Source organism: Oryza brachyantha, chromosome 9 (assembly GCF_000231095.2).
Source record: "Oryza brachyantha chromosome 9, ObraRS2, whole genome shotgun sequence".
In the NCBI taxonomy this organism is placed as follows: Eukaryota; Viridiplantae; Streptophyta; class Magnoliopsida; order Poales; family Poaceae; genus Oryza; species Oryza brachyantha.
The window spans coordinates 4,209,289-4,224,576 of record NC_023171.2 but is presented as its reverse complement, the minus strand read 5'-3'; the positions used below and the strand labels follow the sequence as shown (position 1 = coordinate 4,224,576).

The 15,288-nt window shown below is 40.7% G+C and overlaps 1 protein-coding gene and 1 long non-coding RNA gene across 5 annotated transcripts; both read left to right on the top strand.

The window, feature by feature from the left end:
- The first annotated feature begins 237 nt into the window (after nucleotides 1–237).
- On the top strand, nucleotides 238–7,469 carry LOC102715231 (phosphoglycolate phosphatase 2). The gene is made up of 11 exons (XM_006660409.3): nucleotides 238–402; nucleotides 554–621; nucleotides 1,776–1,868; nucleotides 1,950–2,021; nucleotides 3,296–3,367; nucleotides 4,141–4,200; nucleotides 4,295–4,347; nucleotides 5,444–5,541; nucleotides 5,628–5,727; nucleotides 6,857–6,960; nucleotides 7,052–7,469. Exons 1-11 carry the CDS (start codon nucleotides 303–305, stop codon nucleotides 7,150–7,152), a joined length of 921 nt encoding a protein of 306 aa, XP_006660472.1. The 5' UTR covers nucleotides 238–302; the 3' UTR covers nucleotides 7,153–7,469.
- A 2,902-nt stretch (nucleotides 7,470–10,371) lies between these two features.
- LOC107304936 lies at nucleotides 10,372–14,461 on the top strand. 4 transcript variants are annotated; one of them, XR_001550993.2, is made up of 5 exons: nucleotides 10,372–10,442; nucleotides 10,536–10,852; nucleotides 11,167–11,315; nucleotides 12,376–12,476; nucleotides 13,993–14,461. It is a non-coding gene; the product is annotated as an uncharacterized LOC107304936 (long non-coding RNA). The 4 variants fall into 4 exon arrangements; XR_001550991.1 differs by having other exon boundaries at nucleotides 10,374–10,488; nucleotides 10,584–10,852; XR_001550992.1 differs by adding an exon at nucleotides 10,896–11,058 and having other exon boundaries at nucleotides 10,374–10,802.
- Nucleotides 14,462–15,288: the final 827 nt, after the last annotated feature.

Sequence of the window (15,288 nt, the reverse complement as noted above, 5' to 3'; positions counted from 1 at the left end):
ATCTATGGATGGAGCCATTGACAGGTAACAGATTTATCCCTCGCTGTATATGACATAGGGACCATATATCTATGACACGTGATCCTTAGGTTAAATCTATTATAAAGAAATGTTAGAGTGCAAAAAAAAAAAAGTTAATTATTCCACAGACAACGCGCGAGCGGCTGCAGCGGGCCTGGTCGGCCCATGTCACGATACCGGGCGGCCGTCGTCGTCGGAAACGTTCGGCATCCGACAGACACCAAAAACCAGCGGGGGAGCGGAGCGGAGAGTACAAACCAAAGAGGAAGAAAGGAATATCCATGGCGAACGGGCTTCCAAACCCTCCCGCCGCCCTCCTCACCGCCGCCACCGCCCGATCCCTCCTCGACTCCGTCGACGCCTTCCTCTTCGACTGCGACGGTATCCGATCGGCCGCCTCTTCCCCTCACGTTCGCGCTTTCCTCGGGGAGGGATAGATAGCCTCCTCGAATTTTTATTTTTTTCTGCGCGATTCTGACTGGGCTTGTTGATTCTCGTTGCTTGGATTTTTATTTTCCTTGCTGGTCTGCAGGGGTGATTTGGAAGGGAGATGAGCTCATCGAAGGGGTCCCTGAGACGCTGGACCTGCTGCGGAATATGGTATATGTCAGACTGCTGTCAAGCGGCAGCGGTTGCTTATCTTAGCTCGTTGTATTACGAAATGGCTAGTGATTGAGACCCCCTTTTGGTTTTGTTGGTGATTGGAATCGGTAATAACAGTAAAACATAGTTACAACTTATAACTTCTTTTCTTGCACTGGTTAGTGTTTTAGAAGCTCATTACTCGGATCAAAGTACATCAAGTCTCTGAATAGAACACAAAATTGATCAGTTTCTAACTAATTTTCTGATGCTTTTCAAAACAAGTTGTAAATTCAAAGTTGCCTGTGTAATCCATAGGATGCTGTTCTGAGTGAAATCTTTAGCATCGTCCAGAGCACTGTTCAGCTATATGTAAATTGGGAGGATTAGGACTGAACTAAATTTGCATTTGTTTTCTTCTTGGCACACCAATTTTGACCTTGATGTCATACTAGTCTTTGGTCAAGAGAATACAGAATCTCTATTGCATGACCGGGCCTAGGGGATGAAATGAATGTTATTTATATTTTATCAACCTATTTGAAACTTTGGATACTCTGTAGGATGAGGCAGAACAGCAATTTCTGCATATTTGTGCTATGCGTTTTTGTTGTTTGTTCTCATATTTGCAGAAGGTCATAAAACACTGTTTAGTAATTACAGAAGTAGAAGAGACTTAGAGGAAACTGCAAATTTAGAAGGGAGGAAGAATCCGAAGCCTATATTTTACACAAGGGAACTTTTATCCAAATCATTAAAGCTGACATGATCAAATAATCTGTACAACTTATACCTGACTAGATATATAACTATGCAGTTCCTTTTTTGCTTGAAACATCAGTACATATGTATTTGTGCCAGTCAATGTCATGGCATCTAGTTTTGAAGTTAATGCAAAAAAAATGCTTTTACGTGATGATGCATTATGGTTTTGATTTAACAGTATTCTGCTGCTGAACAAACTGGAAGTTTTCTGTTATATTATGACATTTGGTGGGGGCAAAACATAGTATCCATGACAGGTCTTCACTACCTTTATATAGGGCATTTAATCTGAAACATGGAATACACTCTTATTGCATCACTATTTTGTAATTCATAAATAGACCATCAGTGATCAGTCCATTATACATAGGTTAAGTAGATGATTTTATTGCATTCACTTGGTGCAGGGAAAGAAATTAGTTTTTGTAACAAACAATTCTAGAAAGTCGAGAAGGCAATACTCGAAAAAATTCAAAGCACTTGGAGTTGAAGTTGCTGAGGTAGGTTTCTATACATAATACATCCAAGTTCCTATGACAATAGTTTCCTGTATTGTGATATTTTCGTTATCTTGTCTGCAGGAAGAGATCTTTACATCATCATTTGCAGCAGCGATGTTCTTGAAGTTAAATAATTTCTCTCCCGAAAAGAAGGTATCATGAATTCATACTAGCTCTGTTCTTTTTAGTTCACACGCTACAATCCATGCTGTCAACCGTCATATACTTTCACCAGTAATATGCTTCAGACTATTTAGATATTTTTAATAAAATTTTACCGTTACATTTGTTGTTGGAAATGATTTCACAATACTATAATTTTATTATTATATCTTAATGTAAATTTACAAAAAGTAATAGTCAAAGTTGCATCTTGAATATTGCAAAATGTCAAAACACCAAGTAAAAAAGAATGTTGGCGCTATATGTTTAATTTTAACATATAGGTAATTTTTATCTTATTTCAATCTGCTTTCTAGACATGATGTATAATATCTGCTGTGCCAACATTTTACTAATGTTTACAGAGAAACTATTAAAGGCACTTCAACAAAATATTGGTTTGGAACAGTATAACACATATGACATATGTTGGAAGCTTTTCGACATAGAAGCAACCTTCACATTTATGATTCTGTTTTACTTTCTGAACCATTTTCTTGCCAGTAACACTACTCGCGTGGCAAGGCCAAATTCCTTACACGCCATGACTTCACCCTGGTGCAGAACCATCCCTATGCCAGGCTTGCCAGCTGCGTGCTACAGTGGCACAGTGAAAAAGGTTTAGGGGGTCATCTTTTCGCTTGCTGAAGAAAAAAGACAAATTGTATATTTGCAAATGGAAAATAATTTGTGAATAAAAATTTTATATACGTGTTCTTAGCGATCTAAAAGCTAAGGCTGAAAATAAACTACGATGAAAACACTAAAATTAACTCTAAATTTAAGGTTGAAAGTTCAAATTTTGGCTTATAAGCAATTAAGCATAAGCAAAAGTAAAAAGATGGGGGGTGTTAAATTCTGAAATAAGATCAGCATGGGTTTATTCTTAAAATTATACTAGAAAAAGCTTCAAAGAATTAAGATCCACATTTACAATGTCAGTAAGACTTGATATGCTATGCCAACACATTATAGTGCATAGTTTATATATAGCTGCGTGCTATCCTCCAGGTTGAAGTTGTCTGCACAACATGCAGTCAATAAGGTCAATTTTAGGCTGTGATTAAGTATTAACTATGATTTGACTGATAAACAATATTAAGTATTGATATGTGATAAAGACATTACAAGACTGTCACTTACACCAGGGAAAAAAACAATGAATCTTGGTCTTACTATGTTAATTTTAGTTTTGGATGTATTTTATGCCCTTGCTTTCACTTATGTAATACTGACTGTAGTTGATTAACTTTTCTTCTCTCAAGGTTTATGTTGTCGGTGAGGATGGCATTTTGGAAGAGCTCAGATTAGCTGGTTTTGAAGGTTTTGGTGGTCCGGTAAGATAAGCATCATATCCTTACTTCCTCCCCTGCAATTAGTGTCCTCTGACAATCTGTTTTATCTTTTGCTTTGATTCATGTTTGCAGTGGAGGTTCTTTTAATTTCACTATGATCTAGCAGGTCTCCTTTCGGTTGAGTTCATTTACCTAACAATGATGATACATTGACATAGTTCTAATAGCTCATCCATACAAATGGATCGTTATGCACTTGTATGTCTCCTAAGCATTGTTATATTGACTACTGAGTCTGTCTAGTTGGTTGGCTGAAGACACTACAGTAACTAGTGGGTCTAGTCAACTAGTCGTTCTCCTTTATGTTGAGTTCATTTACCTAATAGTGATGATGCATTGACATTATTCTAATAGTTGATCCATGCAAATAGATTGCTATTCTCCTACTTATTGTTATATTGAGAAACCTCACGGTCTTACCTAAGAATACCCATTACCCAAAAACAGGGTGAAGAAGCTGTAATAATTAGTGGGTTACTACAGAGCATATTTGTTTGCAGTAGGCCACTTCCTATGACTTGAAAGTAACAGTCATTTTAGGATCATCAGTGTTTTTGAAAATAAAATAGGGCAGAAGTAATAACATGCCAGTCGATGGCCATAAGCATGCACATCATCAGACAAGCATGACTCTGAAATATAGTATGGTAGATTTTCCTTTATCCCTCTTAACGTGCACTGGCTGAAGGATTGAAAACAGAAATTCCCCTTCCAGGGATATCTTACCTCTGTTTCACCTCTCCATTCTTCTCCAGGAGGATGGCAAGAAGAACATATTGCTGGAGGCAAACTTCTACTTTGAACATGACAAAAGTGTACTATCAAAACCTGTTTACGGAGTTTTGGTCTTATGTAGATCCGGTAAATATAATCATGCATATACTAAGCTCACTGAAATATCTATTCCAGGTTGGAGCTGTCATTGTTGGACTTGATCAATACTTCAACTACTACAAAATGCAGTGAGACCTCATATCTTTTTGTTCTAATCTTATCTTCATTACCTTGCAACCGGATCAATCATGTTATGAGGGATATTGGTAAAGTTTGTGTTTTTCATACCAATCACAACACTAATAATTGGTTTCAGCTGCCCACATAATGTGCCAAATTTAACCGTTGCGCCTTCATTTACAATGTAGTAGGTTTATTCAATGGTATATCTGTGTAAAATCTGTGGGATTAATTGACGTCACATCATTTTGTACAAATAAAGAAACCTATTTTGTTAAAAGAAAATCATATTCTGTACATTTTAAAAGCCTCACCACAGGATATGTGAGACGCACTTGTGGGGAAATGGAAAGTAAACATGCTTGTTTTGACAATTTCTGCAGTGCCTTTCATGCGAAACTAATGCTTTACCTATCTTGTTGGGTGCACCACTATTTTCATGTGCATCTAATGTTTAAGATTTCCGTCTTCCCTTCGCAAATTCTGCAGTACCTTTTGCTTCCTGTTCTCTTTCCGTCAGTAGGTTTTACCTCCATCCCACTCAGTTGAATAGCTTATTATCACTTGCAATTTGGTTGTAGCTGTTTGCATGTTTGTTGAGAGAATATTCAAGACATAAGAGTTGAACCAAGAGTCAACAAGAATCATACTTTAATCAAGTGACTCTGTTTACGATGTTTTATTCACCTTGTTGATAAGAATGCTGCATGCAATCTCAAAAGCTACAGTTTTAAATTATTTTTGGGAAGATAAAATTATGCCTACATTTAAGGTTGGAACAAGTCCATTTTCCACCCCTCAACTTTTGTGGTGGTCTGAAAATCAACTACTCCTACAAAGCTGTTTGAAACACAACCTTCAACTAACAAAACCAGTTCATCTGATCCCCTTGACCCATTCAAAAGTGGATGCTGCACCATGTTGCTCCCAAATCATGGGGGTAAAATTTTGATCCATCGCTGCTTGCCTATGGGACAACACATTTTCCTTATACATAGTTTAATGAGTATATTCAAACAGAGAATAAAAACAACCCCGCAAGCTTATTTTGCACTGTTTTCTTAATTTAATTTTGTTATGATAATCATAATGATACTCTTGCAGGTATGCAAGCTTGTGTATTCGTGAGAATCCAGGCTGCCTTTTCATTGCGACCAACCGTGATCCTACTGGTCATATGACATCTACTCAAGAATGGCCAGGTTTTGAACCGGGCACTGTTATTTATTGATTGTTTCATTAAATCTTTTATCTCTATTGTTCCATTCCCTGATCACCGGAGTAACAGGAGCTGGAACTATGGTCGCTGCTGTTAGTTGCTCGGTGCAGAAAGAGCCCATTGTTGTTGGAAAACCTTCAAGCTTTTTAATGGATTTCCTCTTGAAAAGGTTTGTGAAGTGCACACATTAGAAAAGTACATTGTTAGTAATCCAAGCATTTGTTTTATCACTTTTTTGCAAGGGAAATCTGGAAAAGATTACTTAGATGCACTCTAACTTAAGTACTTAACAAATCAGCAATACTTGCTAATTTAGAAAAAAAATCCATGAAACCACATGAGGATTTTTTCACAATATAGTCAGCTAATAAATGGCTCATACAATTTAACAATTGGGATTTTACATGATTTATGGGGTTGAAAACAAGTCATATTTGCAAATTGCTGTTAATTGAACTCCAAGCGCAGAAACATATATTCATAATTATTTTTCTGTTGGAGAATTGTTCTTTTAATATGGTATCTATGGAAGTGTTGTGAAATCTTGGAGATGGACTAATTTAATTCATGAAGAGATGAGGAACACTGAACACATGCTAAGTATACACTGTTTCTGACTTCTGCGGTTATCCAAGAGAGCTTGCCAATGGCTATTGGCCATGCTGCACATACTGCACTATCTGAGTTTGCAATTCAATTAGAGTTTCGTTTGCTTCAGTCTGGTACCTTATCTCCTATAGTTGGTATTATATCTCTAGTATTACTTGCTAGTTAGTTGTCGGTCGATTTTAGATCTTTCCTTAGCCAAGCTTGTTAGGAGCTGCCACTACAAAGGCCCGTCCAAACCCATTGATTTAATTAATCCAAGAGTTACGAAGTTTCACACATAATTACTCTGTCCCTGCTGAGATCTCTCCATCCTATTACTATTCTCATGTGATCTAGTGCTATTCACCCCATTCCAACACCAGCTACCTTCTGCACATTACCTTGTATACAATTTCTTCCAGGCACATAGTCAGTTTTATAATGTTCTGAAGAATATGTTGGTTTCGCAATGTTTCATCATCATTAGGAAGACAAGAATACGTAAGTAAACATTCAAATAGCTGCCTTTGCAAGCTTCCCCACCCAACCGAATATGTTTTTTCATGTTGCCAATGCCAATTGTTTACACATTGTCACCAATCTGCATAGAGCAGTCGCTGAGATGGTGGAACAACAATTTCGTTTTACTGTATTGACTTACATGCTTAGAGATTGCCTTTAAATCCGTATGTCTACTTCAAATGCTGCAGCTTCAATTTGGAGACATCAAGAATGTGCATGGTTGGTGATAGACTGGACACTGACATACTATTTGGCCAGAACACTGGTTGCAAAACACTCCTTGTTCTATCTGGTGAGGAACTTTCATGTGTAGAAAATTCTATCCCTTATGCCCAACCAAGTCTCAAAGTCCTTTTGGACTTAAAAAAAAATTCCAATCGCAGGTGTGACTACCTTACCAGAACTTCAGGACGGTTCGAACAGTATCCATCCAGATCATTACACAAATAGCGTATATGATCTGGTAGGGTTACTGCAACAGTAATCTTGTACCTGGCATTGAAGATACTAATCTTTGAGTTCTGACTACCCTGCCAGATCTCCAGGATATTTTGAGTACCAACTGTTTAGAATAACAACATATATGGTGCTGTTGGGTTATTTGAGCAGCCGTCTATTCTTTGGGTAGCTGATTGATAGCAACCCTGACCTTTACACTAGCAACAAATTTGAGTGCTGCCAATTTGAGTCAAATTCATAACCCCATACATGTAGCTTGCCGTTGGTATCGGACTGCGGTTGCCAGTCTTGAAATTTCATATGGAATAAAAGATGCATGGAATTCATTGTAATTTTTTCTCATCTTCCTGTTTTACAAGAAAGAAATCTGCTCTTTTTTATTGGGGCAACTAGTAGTACTTCTAGTTCTTAAAGTTTAAGGAATTTTCAAGCAAAACCCGGGGCTTCGAAAGTGCAATATACAAGAAATCAGTAGATCAAAAACTGTTTTTGGTGGGGGAAAGGTTAGCTGATCTTATAGGTGATATTTTGCTTAATCCAATATCTGGTTAGGGTTCAAGAAAAAGGATTATACAGGTTTAACATTGATGCAACATTTGTTTTCTATTGTTAATTTGCTAGGCTTAGTTTGGCGGGGTATTTAACTTTTTGTCACTCTTATAAATGTTCATAACAGATTTACCATTGAACCATATGTCATAGACAGCGAGTGACAAATCTATTTTGTAAGAGTGATAAAAAGTTAAATTTTCCTAGTTTGGCATGAGATAGATAAGCAGCAATGGAGATGTGCAGGGCTTTGGTGCATGAGTTATAAAACATCAGGCTTTTTCCATTGCAGGCCATTTTGTAGTAGTAGATGCCCATCAAGATAGCATCAAAGACGGATGTCACTAGTAACTGAATCAATGCAAGGAATAGGTAATTATGGTGCTAATTCCTGAAATATGTGACAGCTTTCCAACTTAATTATAAACCGCAGCCAAAATTGAATTTTTAAACTTAATTTTAAACTAATCAAGGTGTTTTTACATAGTTTTCTATTATTTTAGCTTTAGGTTTTAGACCATTAAGAATTAAAGTATAAAATTCCTAACCTAAATTTTTTTTGCTTCGTTTTATTTTGAACTTACAAGCTGTAGGTCTGTAGCTCAACGACCACCCCAACTTCCATGCTCGTCAGTCTCATGTAGACTCTCAATTGGACCGAAAGTTCATCCATAGACTATTGACCCAACCTGTGAAGGAAAATTTTCTATATAACTAGGCACCGTTGGGCGGTGCGCGCACACCGCGGAGGAGGGAAGCGAAGGAGAGTGCGTCGGGGCGGGATGCGCGGCGGAGGAGTCTGATGAACTGCGCGAGCGCGTCCTGCAGCGGCGCGTGGCGCCCGAGGGAGACGAACAACCGCGTTGCGGAGGCGGACCGGGACAGCGTGCTGGGGCCTGGGAAGGGAGCGCTGAGAGGAGGGACGCAGCGAGGGCGTCGCAGGCGGCGGTGAACCGGGCGAGGAACGCGTGGAGGTTGCGGAGGCCGAGTCGGGCAATGCCGGCGTGGAGCTGGGCGGAGGTGTCGCATTTGGGTTCGCCTCGGGTACTGATAATGAGTTCGATCGCTCGAAAACATAAGTGCTAAAAGTACACTTTAGGTCCTTTTTCTTCTCTCGAGTTTAAATTGCATCCTTAACCATAATTAAAATCACAGTATCTGTTAGAAAACTGTAAATCCAACAAACAACCGAATTTCAGTAAACTTAAGCGATATTAGGGCCAAATGAGAACTGAAGCATAAAATGGTTGTCAATTTCAGTCAAGAGGAAAAAACTATCAGTTGGAAAGGTGTGGATCATGCTGGGATGGGTTAAAATTACATATAGCAGGACAGAAAGCAGTTTTGCGCCTCAATTTAAAAGAATTGTTTCATGCGAAACAAACTGAGGTTCATTACTCCCTCATGCGAAATCACAGAAGCAAAAACCAATACAGAAATGAACAACTACGTTCCTTATTTCCATAAACCTAACCAACAATCAGAAAGTGGGAAAGAGAATTGAGTACAATGGCAGTCATATTATGAGTATTCCGTAAAGTACTGCTGCTGAACAGATTAAAAATCTAGTTTACCACTTGCACAATTACAGCACTCTCTAGTCTGTACATCAACTAAAGATATAGAAAAGGCTATCGTAATCAATTGACATGCAACTTGGCGCATTTGTTTTCACGCATCACTCAGCACCAAATGGCCAACGCTGAGAAGGAAAATGTCATTTTTTCCTTGCTGCCGCCATTGGATTGTCAATCTAAGCAAAGACTCCTCACGAAGAACTCAGTATCCCTCCTGGATCTGAAATCGCAGAGCAAGGAGCAGAGGCAGACAAAATGCCAACAACCTGTGGAGGGCGGCTTCATCGCAACTCGGCTCCGGCCCCGCTCTTCCTCGCTTGTTCCTGCGACGGCGGCAGGCGACCGCGGTCCCCTCCGGTGCCCCCCGCAGCGCTCCGCTGTCGCCGTCCTGCGCTCTCCTGCAAGTACGGCGGCCCGCACTCCCTAGCAACCTCCGCGCGGTGGTCTGCCCCCAGCTGCCGCCGCGCCCACCCCGCAGCTGTCACATCGAGCCACGCCCCCAGTGACCGCCAGGAACCTCCGCTAGCTCCTAATTCCACCACCTCCCCGGCCGAATCCGCAGCCTCCCCGAGCGGATCCATCGTCGCCCAAGCCGAATCGGACGCCGTCGTCGTCGTTGCACACGGGGAGGGGGAGGAGACAACGGTGGAGGAGGGAGCAGCGGGTGGTGGGGAGCGGAGCGGCGGCTGATGGAGAGCGGCCGACGGGGAGGGGAAGGGGAGCAGTAGCAGCCTGGCCCTCCATCTCTGCGAGCTTGAGCGGGGATCGCGACCTCGCCGATGGGTGTAGAAGAGCGGCGAATTTTTTCGGTGGGCTTGGCGCGCGTCGACAGCGTACAGCGCGAATCCGGCGCATGCACACGTGCCGACGGTGAGGCTCCTGCCCATCCATCCACCCATCTCAAATCTAACGGTGGAGAAAAATTCGGTGACGTGGCCCCTCCCTCCATCCGCCCATCCCGCCAGCACTTGGTATTGTTGGGCGCGGCTTACCTGTTCCTATTGTCTATTCCTATCGGTGTTCCCTTACACGTGGAGAGTCTTGGTCCCATCCGATTTTTTTTCTTTCTTTCTATACTGCCTCTCCTTTATTTCTCTCTCCCTCCCAAACAAAAGAAAAAAAAAAAGAACGACCAGACTTCACTCTCAGGAGCTGCGCCATGGATTTTCTTCGATCTGGCCACTGGAAGGTGACCTCGACGACGCAAAGCTTGATTGGGCTTACCCCGAGCTCAGGTTCAGCGTCTGCGGCGTTGATTTGTGCATATTTTGGTTGTGGTTAGAAGCGAAGGAGCTAGATCTGACGGCCGAAAGTTCGTCGCTTCGAGCAGTTCAGGTGGCAAGAAGCTCAGGTTCGGAGACGGGAAGCTCCACTTGTGCAGCAGCTACTCGGGCTAAGAAGCAGGGAGCTCGATTCCGACGGGCACGAGAGCTCCTCCGTTCAGTGTAGCAGCAAGCTCGAGCTTGGCAACAGGAGCTCGATTCCGCAGCCGGGAGTTCGTCGGCTTGTGCAGCAGCAAGCTCACGTGTTTGGCTTCTCGATTCCGGTGGTATTAACTCCGATTTTAGTGTCAAGGAAGTCATTTTCTGATTTCCTCAGGTATATTTCTTGCAGTGACGTGTGCTTTGTTCTTTGTTTGTAGGAGTGCCTATTATTTCTCATAATAAAATGGATTGCAGTACAGTGGTAGTAAAGTATAAACATGAATTGGAAAACTGCTAGCTCAAGTCATCAGATAAGCATGCAACAAAAGTAACATAGTTACTGAAAATAATAACAGAGTATTCAAGATATATAGTTGACTGGTAAGAAAATACTAGTAGTTTCATATACATCACTCACATTTAAGTGCATAAAAAAGTTCAGGACTTCTAAACTGATAAGGATTATTTTAATTGGGAAATGTATCATAGGAATTTCCATTGAACGATGGGGCTGCAATTCCCTGCTGTGTATCTTGGCCATGTTGAGTGACTCCAGACCAAGGAAGCAAAAGATGTGGAAGCTGCTGCATTTCCTTCTCCATGTGGAGGGGCTCCAAACCATGAACCAAATGATGCAGGTACTGATGCATTTCCTTGTTGATTGCCTTGACCATGTGGAAGGAATCCAAACCATGAACCAAAGGATGACATGGTCTGTGAAGCATTTACAAATGGATAGCAGGCAATGGATGACATGGTCTTTGGTTTTGGTCCATAGGATTCCCCAATTGATGACCCTATCCCAATTAAAAATAGTAAGAACATCAGTAATGACACTAATTTAAAGAATATAGTATTGTTGCTTTGCCATACCGATCCGGTGTAATTTGCCTCTGAATGCATTGCTGTCTCCACTTGTATTGTAGAACTGGATACTGTGGGGTTATTCTTCTTCCTTTTCCTATCTCTTGATGCCTTGTCCAAACCACCAACTGGTTTCGCAGACCCACGGACGGTCTTCTGCTTAGTCTTAACACCTCTCGGTTTTACATGATTCTCATTATGCATAGCTATAAAAAGGCAATACATTAAGTGTGGTATCTGATATGTTAGCACAATATATTTTAGATCATGTAATGGAACATACCTTGTGGAGGTGAACTATCCAACTCTGGATCAGACCTTTTTTCTTAAGCTTTTCTCCACACATTCTGCTAATTTGATTGCATCAGTCATAGCCATAGAGTAATTTTCATCAGATTCTGCAGCTCGACAAGCTAGCTGAAAAAATACTCTGCATAAATCTTTCCTGCGTTTTGATAGCTTTGTTTTGGGGTGTATATGTGCGTCATAATTTCTCTGTATACTAAGGGCTTTGGCATCAACTGTCCATCTCTTCAGTATATACTTTTCTGTAATTTCTTTGATATTGTTAATGTCAAGTATCTTCAATGCATGACAACATAAGATCCTAGCAAATTCGAATTTTTTACAGCTACACTTCACTGTAACTTGTAGCGTACAAAACTTTACAATATTTTCATTGTTCCTGCCATCAACCTTTACTTTGTATACCATTTCGGCATCACTATCACCTTGGGGGAATATATCACAGTTCAATGTTTGCATCACTTGTGCTCGGAATACCTTAAATACAGCTGGGGTGTAAACTTTTGCTGCATGTCTCAATATTCTCAGGTTTGGGTTCAATGCCGGTTTACTTTGTGTTTGCCTTGAAGTCATATTTCACCTCCTCATCTCTTTTATCTGCCACCAATCGGTCAAACTGTTGAAAGAAGGTAAGTATGTCATATTTGACACTAATATACCCCTTCAATTCATTGTTTAAACTTTCGCTTCTTTGAGTGCTAACCATATCACCACAGAATGTGTTTCTTCCATATGCTAAGGCCCATTGTTCCTTTTTAGCAAATAACCTTTGGAGCCATGTATTTTCCCACAGCTTAAAGTTAGTTAGCAATGAATTCCATGCATTTATGAAATCTTCCTCATCCTCTTCCTCTTGATCATAAATACAATTCTGGAAAGCTATATTGAACTTCTTATAGTCCTTCACAGCTCCTGCAAGGTGTTTGCATGCATTTTGGTTCATGTGCCAAATACATATTCTATGATGAGTATCTGGTAGGACAATGTTGATTGCTTTTGCCATTGCTGCATCTTCATCTGTCAAAATGGTGCATGGCTTCTTACCTGACATGGCCTCTAAAAATGTATTGAATAACCAAATAAAACTATCTATAGTTTCATCATATAAAAGTGCAGCACCAAAAATACAAGTTTTCTTATGATTATTCACTCCAACAAGCAAGCCAAATGGACGACCATCATTTAGTTTTCTGTATGTTGTGTCAAAGCAAACAACATCACCAAATACTTCATTGTCCGCAATCATTTTAGAATCAGTCCAGAAAATGTTTGTTATCAAGTCATCCTCATCCACTTGAATAGAATGGACAAATTTCTCACCTTCTGATGTTTTCTTCTGTGGATATTCCAACACTCCCCCCGTGTCTCCTTGATGCACCTCAAGTGACCTCTTAGAATATAGTTTATTCTTCATATCTACACGTGTAAAACCAAGATTTTCCATCCCACCTGCTTCTTTTGCTATTAGATCAAAAGCAGCCTTATTTGAGATGCCGACAGCCTTAGCATCTTCTATACTTGCGAGTTGTGCTTGGCTTATTTTCCTTTGGGATCTTAAATAGTGAGCTTGGTTACCAGTCGCAAGAGTGTGGTTGTGTTCTGACACAAATTCATAAATATGATAGAGTCCATCTCTAAGACTTATCTTGATGCGTGCTTGGCACTGACACCTTGTTTCTGGTCGTGTGAAGCACTCTACATGGTTGGGTGATTCTTCTCTTTTATCGGCATCTCGAACACCTGTTGGTTTATAAATGAGAAAAAAAATAAATGTTATTTTTTCTAGAACTGGAAACATGGCCATAACACCAATACATACGTGCATTCAACTCAATACCTTCACGAGAACAACAGATGGTTCGATTCTTTTTTATTGTCGTATTTTTCACATTATGGAAACTGCTCTTTCGAATGCTGAAACCCTTCTCTTGGGCATATGCATTGTAAAAATCATAAGCATCATCTTCAGTGCAGAACTTCATACCAATCTTTGGTGTCATTTCTTCAACAGAATTTGTCACCTGGAGGGATTCCATTGTGTTAGATTCCTTGATCATTCTGTATAGTATTAAGTAAACTTGATCATATGTGATCATGCAGATGTATAACTTACAAAGTCTGACTCTGTTGTTCTTGTGCTACCAGGAGAATTATTCATGGAGTGATTTGACGATGAATCGGCGGCAGCGTCAGCGGCAGGTGATGAGATGCTCGGTATCGGGAGGCTCATGCTGATGTAGTTGGCCTCTCCACCGGCCCCTGTGACATTCACCAAGGACGCCCTGGCTTTTGCTCAAGAAGGGATTAAGATGTTATTAGTTCTGTTTGTTTCTCACGAATCACGAATCAAGTTTTTTTTTGACTGGCGCCTTTTTACGTGTGATTGCCGCCATTTTTATGTGGTTACCGCCAATTTTCTCTCAATATTTACGGTCGATCAGGACCCTCCACGTGTGAGGGAACATGGATGGGAATAGATAATAGGAACATGGAAGCCGCGCCCGGTACTGTTGCCCTGTAGCAGCTGACGTGTCCAGCTGACATGCCCCTTCCAAAAACTACAGATACTATAGATTAGGGGTGACCAAAAATGCTTGATCATCATAGACTAATTAACGAGCTAATATATAAATAACTTTTACTTAAAATTAATTATTTTTTGTTTCAAAACATAGCCTATCGAAGGAGCTTTTTTTACTCCCTTGGACGCCTGGATAAACTGTCATGCTACGTGGCATAAGTATTCGCATTAGTAATGATGACAATGGCAACCTCTTCCCGATTCCCCACGGGCAATTCTCCCATTAGGGGATAGAGATGGACACGATGGTGTTTTCATGGAGAATCAAATAAACGAGAAGTCCTCTCCATCAGGTCTAGTGGGGCGGGTATGATCCATCACCCCCCTTACATGCTTGTTGGTGTTATAGAATCTAGGGTACCCATATCAATAACTCGTGTTGCCTTAAAGGGCATGTGAAACTTAATTAAGACTAATCATCAACTTGATTAACACTCTTTCAGTCGCCCAACTTAGAATGCTCGACTATGCCCATAGGCTGTCAGGGGGTTAGTCTAGCTAATTAGTCTAAGAACGTGCCACAACCCATGCAGGAGGTGTCAGGCTGCCCTGACCTCCTATCGCAAGCATGGGCACGTCCTCATGTGGAATGTGGCTCATGTCAAATAGGGAAGGTCGGGTTGCCCTGGCCCCCTCCATTAAAACATGCAAGGTCATGGCTTATAGAGCTGCTTAAAGCAAGTATCTAACTTTATCAATACAAGGAAAGAAGTACTATTGGCACTCTGCCAAATTGCAGTTCTGACATGTCTCTCAGCTAGATCAACTTGCAAGGCTACAACGACAATGCATGCACCTTTGGTGATGCGGTCCCTCTCCCTACCTCCATTCCAATGCCCCAACAATCTTGAATTTATCAT

Excerpts from the sequence above, each read along its gene's own strand:
- LOC102715231 (XM_006660409.3), top strand. The coding sequence starts at position 303 with ATGGCGAACGGGCTTCCAAACCCTCCCGCCGCCCTCCTCACCGCCGCC. Across the intron at positions 403-553 it reads CTTCCTCTTCGACTGCGACG|GGGTGATTTGGAAGGGAGAT; the intron begins GTATCCGATCGG and ends GCTGGTCTGCAG. Across the intron at positions 6,961-7,051 it reads AACACTCCTTGTTCTATCTG|GTGTGACTACCTTACCAGAA; the intron begins GTGAGGAACTTT and ends TTCCAATCGCAG.